The 6,295-nt window shown below is 36.8% G+C and overlaps 1 protein-coding gene across 1 annotated transcript in view; it reads left to right on the forward strand.

Annotated features, from left to right (window-relative positions):
* The window catches only part of RYR2 (ryanodine receptor 2), a 787,527-nt gene that overhangs the window by 310,030 nt on the left and 471,202 nt on the right, over positions 1 to 6,295 (forward strand). Inside the window, exon 4 of the mRNA XM_037737814.1 lies at positions 2,408 to 2,428. Within this exon, the coding sequence (XP_037593742.1) occupies positions 2,408 to 2,428 (21 nt within the window). The remainder of the gene's footprint in view (positions 1 to 2,407; positions 2,429 to 6,295) is intronic.

The raw sequence follows: 6,295 nt of genomic DNA on the forward strand, positions 1-6,295 counted from the left end.
GGCAATTCTCCTGCCTCAGCCTCCTGAGTAGCTGGGACTACAGACACGCGCCACCATGCCCAGCTAATTTTTTGTATTTTTAGTAGAGACGGGGTTTCACCATATTGACCAGGATGGTCTCGATCTCTTGACCTCGTGATCCACCCGCCTCGGCCTCCCAAAGTGCTGGGATTACAGGCTTGAGCCACCGCGCCCGGCCGGAAATTTTGTTTTTATTTTTAAAATGAAATTGCTCTTTTTATTAGCATTAATATGATAAGATATTTAATGTAATTTCCCACAGGTATTAAAATAGTCATATTCTTTAAAGTAGTAAAATCCGTATGTATTTTTTAAATTCCACATACTTAGATAAGTTATTGGAAAAAATGTACGTTTGTCTTACATGTTTTATAGGTTTGTAATTGCTTAAATTCTAAAATTGGCTAGGTTTACTGTAAATTTTATATTTCCTTTTCTTGATTAACTCCAGTTGAATCATTCTCTTCACTGTCTGCAGGAATTTAATTAAATGATTCTTGTTAACAAGAATAAGAGACGTGTCATGAAATCGTTCTGCATTGCTTATACATGATAACAACTTTGTTGTGTGTTAGTCTTTTAACTGTGTGGGCCATTTGTCTTGTCTTGTGTGTCTAGCTGATAATTCACTTGCAGCACATGCTGTTGCTAAACCTTTCTTTGGGTATTTGGATATTCTCTTTATTCCGTTTTCTTGCTCCTTGAGGAACTGTTTGTTTTTTATAATATAGAAATTAAAGATTTTCTGGTACTATTATTAGTAACTGTGACTCTTGATTAAAATTCTTTCCTCTGGAAAAATTTCATAACTTTATCTTTGCACTGATAGAGAGAGTGTGTGTGTGTGTGTGTGTGAATGTGTATGCATGTGTGAATGTCTGACATGCAGAAGTGAACTTGCTGATGGCAAAATACAATGTCTTTGATAATCACTGACAGCACTAAAAATATGGCATGTTCTGTTTTCCTGACAAATATGAAAAGGAAGTCATTTATTTGTTTTTTTAGATTTTTTTTGAGAAGAGAATCAATATACAAATTTGTCCTTTTAGAGGTAGAAAAATGCACAACAACTGCACTGTTCTGGACATGCCTCTTTTGCTTCCCTTTGCCCCAGGATCTAAAGAAATGGATCCGTCATTCCAATAGGTTAATGTTTAAAAGATCTTCCACTTTCTAATAGCAACAAACTATCTTGAAAAATTTATAGTGAAAATCAGGCCTTTCTGCTCAGTCAAGTGTTTTTCTTAAATAACAACAGTGTGTTTTTAAAATGCAAAGGAGGAAGTAAGTTTAGAACAGATTTTTCTGAAGACTAAGTAAATCACCAAAGAAGCCAAAATGCTCGGTTACAGGTAACCTATTGAATTTCATTAGGGCTTCATAACATTCTACCTGAAGTTTAGGTTGATATCTTAAATATCACTTTATAACATTTTAAAAAGAATCACTGTGTATGTTGCTTTTTATGCACATTGCTTCCCCGAAGCTTGCTTGCCAAGGCATTGGAGATTCCTAGCTAATATCCCAAGATTTCTGCCTAAGTGGCATTAGCTTCTTACCCAATTAATGAGTTTTGTAAGGAAAAAAAAAAATACAAATAATCTGTTATACGGGAAGGGTGTGAAGCAAACCACAGTTTGCACAGGACACCAATTATACATTCTATAGCTGGGAGGTGAGTTAAGAAAACTTACCTTTCAGACCTGAGTATGTCTCTCAGTGTTGAAATTTTTAATTCTGATTTAATCTTTGCTGACATATGGCTTTTTTATTTGTTCTATTTACAATGCGTGTATGATTATAGTCATGTTTTAAAGCGTCACCTCATGATTGAGACTAACATTCATTTATAAATACAATTTTAAAAATAATTTGATTCCCATATAACTTCAGAACTATTTGTTAAGGCATGCCTTTATATTGTGAAATTTTATGAAATGCTAGAAAGATTAAGAGAAATTTTAAGTATCATGAGAGAAATTGTAGTTAGATACTATGTGTCTAAATTGTTCTTTTTAATTAAATCGATTTTTATAGTTAGAGGAGAGTAGTAGTCTTAAATCAGAAGGCCTATTGCATTTGAGAATTAGAGAAGTGTTCATGTTTGCTTTTGAATGTATTGGATTTTCATTATTTCATGTACCTGATGCATTTCCAGCCTAATGCCTTTTAGAGTTCTCATTACTAAATTAATTGAGTTCTTTTTGTCTAGTGAGATTAAATGTTGTAAATGAAAAACTCAAATACAATGTTTCCACTTTAGAATTGGAAATAGATGGTGGTGCAAGGACCAGATGGATTTTAATTCATTTAAATGATAGTAATTGAAACATTGCTAGGTGTTTGTTTGTTTGTTATTTATTTTGGCTTTTTCTTTCCACAGCAAGTTGATGTGGAAAAATGGGTATGTGTTTCCATGTATTTGCAAAGAAATTGTGATCTAAAAGTGCATGTTTGCTATCGCCTCTAATCTTTTATTTTGCTTCCTAGTGTGGCTTGTACTATTAGTGTTCAAACTAACTGCTTTGTTGTCATGAACACGTGTTTTACAGGTCTCTAATGAGAGCCTTATGTTTCTGGTTTTGCTTCATCTGATATGGGGCATATTAAAGTACTTTCCATCCCTAGAACCATATAGTTTTTATATAATTGGTTTTGTAATTATTATGTGCTTCTGGCCAACAGAAAGGTGTTTATTATTCATACTGTATATCTTTTGCAAAAAAACCTGGACTGTTTAATCTCAAAATTCCACCGCCTAGCCTTATATTTTTGCATGTAATATAGAAGAAGATAATTATATATATAGTCATAGGGGCCTTTTTTTTCTCTCTCTCTCTTTTTGGTATAGACAGAGTTTTACTATGTTGCCTGGACTGATCTTAAACTCCTGGGCTCAAGTGATCCTTCTGCCTCAGCCTCCCAAAGTGCTGGGATTATACACACGAGCCACCATGCCCAGCCCTGTATAATCTTAAGCAGTGATGGTGAATGACTGTATCATGTAGAAAAAGGCAGTTACAGGATTCTGGAGGCTAATTCTTAGGACCTATGCTGTCACAAGTTGTGCAAATAAGTTATGTTGCTTCTTTTGGTCTCAGTTTCCTCATATGTTAGGAATAAATAAAGGAGGGAGGGAATACACCAAGGTGCCTTTCAGTACTTAACACACCAGGATTCTGAATGGAAATTAAAGTCTCCCCAAGACTGATATTCCTACTCTACTTTTTCCCAAGAGTATAAAACAGTGAAGCTTTTCATTGCTGAAATGTTTTGTTTTTATTTGCTCTGTGACTTATATGATAAATCCTTTAAGATGGACTTAACTGATAGCTTCATTTTATCTTCATTATTTTTCTGGTCTTAGGATCCAATTTTCTTGATGCAATATTTTGAGAACTGTGCTATCTTTTCAGCGCCCTTTCAGCAGTGTTTTCCAGCAATTTAACGTTCACTTATCTGTCTTTGATTTTTTCAGCCCTTTAAAGACAGGAAACTTTTGTTTCTTAATTTGCCATTTGGTACTGACCTTCAAGAACTATGACTTCTATGTTCTATTGCTGAGAATAACTTAAAGTCTTCATCTCTCTCTTTATAACTCTCTTTATAACTGAACTACTGTTACTTTTGATTAACTATTTGTCTTTGACGTTTCCTACCTTTGTCTTTGATTACAGTTAAAGTGCGGATCCAAGTTTCACATTTGTCTTGTCTTAGTGAGGGAAGCTGCTTTCTTCTCAGAGCACGTATGATGCCTCTTTGTCCTGCCTTCCCTGGTATCAGCATCCTATGACATAGCCCTCTGTCCTTTCCAGCTCTGCCTCCCTTCACTTCCGTTACGCTATTTCTGTGCCGTATCTGGATTGGTATTGACTAGCCACTCCAACTGCTTTTAATTCTTTTGTAAATATAATTTGGCAGTAAATAAAATCTTTTCATCATTGTCTAAAAGTCTTCTCTGTTCTTCTGCAGATTTTGTTACTTTTTGATCTGCCTCACTGTGTTATTTTTTGTTGTTTATTCCTGTAATAATGTATTTTTATTAAGTTTATTTGTAAATTATTGTAGTGGAGATTGCCTTCTAGTTCTGAGAAAATATTTCAGGTATTTTCTTAGTTTAAAAACCGTGAGGCTTATGTTTGGCAGTGACTGGCTTTATGATCTTTACGTAGACTCTTTATTGGCCATAATCCATGTTGGTAGAATTAGAATCTACATTACTCCTTCTTTTTTCTTAAATGTAACTATTATGTCAATGCTAAAACATACTGATGCCAAAATATATGTTCATTTAGAAGTCACGTAATGAAAAGATTCTGCTGGGTTTTAGACTACTGATGATCAGTATGTATAAATGTTTCAACATATTTTAGACTGGAGCTATTCCTTTCTTTGAAGATCTATCCAGTTCAAATGTTATGCTTTGACCATTACAAATTTGAAAGTCTACTGTTACAGATATTCCTTGAAGGCCAACGGAAAATAACTTAATCCTCTACCCACCTAACTCAGGACTATTCAGCCTGCTCTGTGGGGCTGAGCAGTCTCTCTCTCTCTCTCTCTCTCTCTCTCTCTCTCTCTCTCTCTCTCTCTGGTATAGTCAGAGTCTTACTATGTTGCTCGGGCTGATCTTAAACTCCTGGGCTCAAGTGATTCTTCTGCCTCAGCCTCCCAAAGTGCTGGGATTACACACAGAGCGAGAGACTCCTCTGTCCCTTGGATTAAATTAGAACCCATCCCATGACCTCTTTCCTATTCCAAGAGTGAAATACCCCACAGACATTTCACGTCATACAGATCTCATTTCAGTAATTAAAATGCCCAAACCTGTATCATAAGCGAGCTTGAAGTTAATTCAAGTTAACTTGTCTGGGATGGAGCTGGAGGGAGGGACATCTGGGAAGCTGTTTCTTGCTTGCCCCGCTGGGTTTCACGGCCTACTTGGTACCTGGAGATTCTGCCATTCTCAGGTGCTGTGGGAAGGAGATAGAAGAGAAAACTTGGCAGGAAAGGTCTGCTTTGATCACAGTATCATGCACCGGGCTTGCCAGGTTTCTAAAGCTGACTTTCTCCGTGGGCGCTTTGCACTGGTCTTTCAGGGAGCTTCCATTTCCAGAAATCTCTGACCTGTGGTTTTCTTGTTGCAGACAGATGTGTCTCCACTGGCTGGTCAGTGGTGATTACTTCCTCTTCCTGGGAGCTCTTGGTGGCCTCTGATACAATCCCAAGATGGCTCTGTCTAGTATGGCCTCCATTTGCTTCTCAGTAGTGTGGTCACTTCCCAATTGCGGCCCTATAGGGCTATTCTCAGCCTTTTGCCTCTCGATCTCCAGGCATAGTCAAACACCAGTCTGCGGTGTCCCAGCTCCCGGGGACATCAGGTATCCCTGAAGCCACCCTTGCTAGGTTTGAAGTGAGGGCAGTTTAAGAGGGAGGCAGAATTCCAGGGCCACATGCACTTCCCCCATAGAAACTCTCTTTGCTGACTGGCCTCTACTGACACGTGGAGGTGGGCAGTCAGCTAAGGGCAGCCAGTGGATTTGCAGCCACCCTCTTTGGCATCCCTGCTTAGGTGGCATATGAAATATGTTTTGGAACATGATAGAACAGGTGCTTCTCCACTTAGAACGGGGTTATAACCTGAAAAACCCATCAGAAGTTGAAAATATCATAAGTTAAAAATGCATGTAATATACCTAACCTACAGAATAGTATAGCTTAGCTTAGCCTCCCTGAAATGTGCTGGGAACACTTACATTAGCTTACAGTGGGGCAACATCAGCCAAAACAAAGCCTATTTTATAATAAAGTATTGAATATCTCATATAATTTATTGAATGCTATACTGAAAGTAAAAAACACAGTGGTTGTATGGGTACTCAAAGTACAGTTTCTGTTGAATGCAAATCACTTTCACGCTGTTGTACAGTTGAAAAATCATAAATAGAACCATTGTAAGCCAGGGACCTTCTTGTGAATCCTCTTCAGAGACTGGTCATTGTTTTGCTTTGGGACAGATGTCCTGTTTTAACTTCCGCTATACTTGCTTGTCTAGAGTGGATCTACCACTGCCAGATGAAGACCTTTGGGAGCCTTACAAAACTTAAATATTGAAATTAAAATGGCTTCTGTATAAATCTTCTGATAATATTATTCTGGATAGTTTCATCAAAGGTCCATCAATCACCTTCTCTTTCTTTCTCCTTTTTTTTTTTTTTTTTTTTTTTTTTTTTTTTTTTTTTTTTTTTTTTTTTTTTTTTTTTTTTTTTTT

This window comes from Cebus imitator, unplaced genomic scaffold (genome assembly GCF_001604975.1).
Source record: "Cebus imitator isolate Cc_AM_T3 unplaced genomic scaffold, Cebus_imitator-1.0 Scaffold42, whole genome shotgun sequence".
NCBI lineage: Eukaryota > Metazoa > Chordata > Mammalia > Primates > Cebidae > Cebus > Cebus imitator.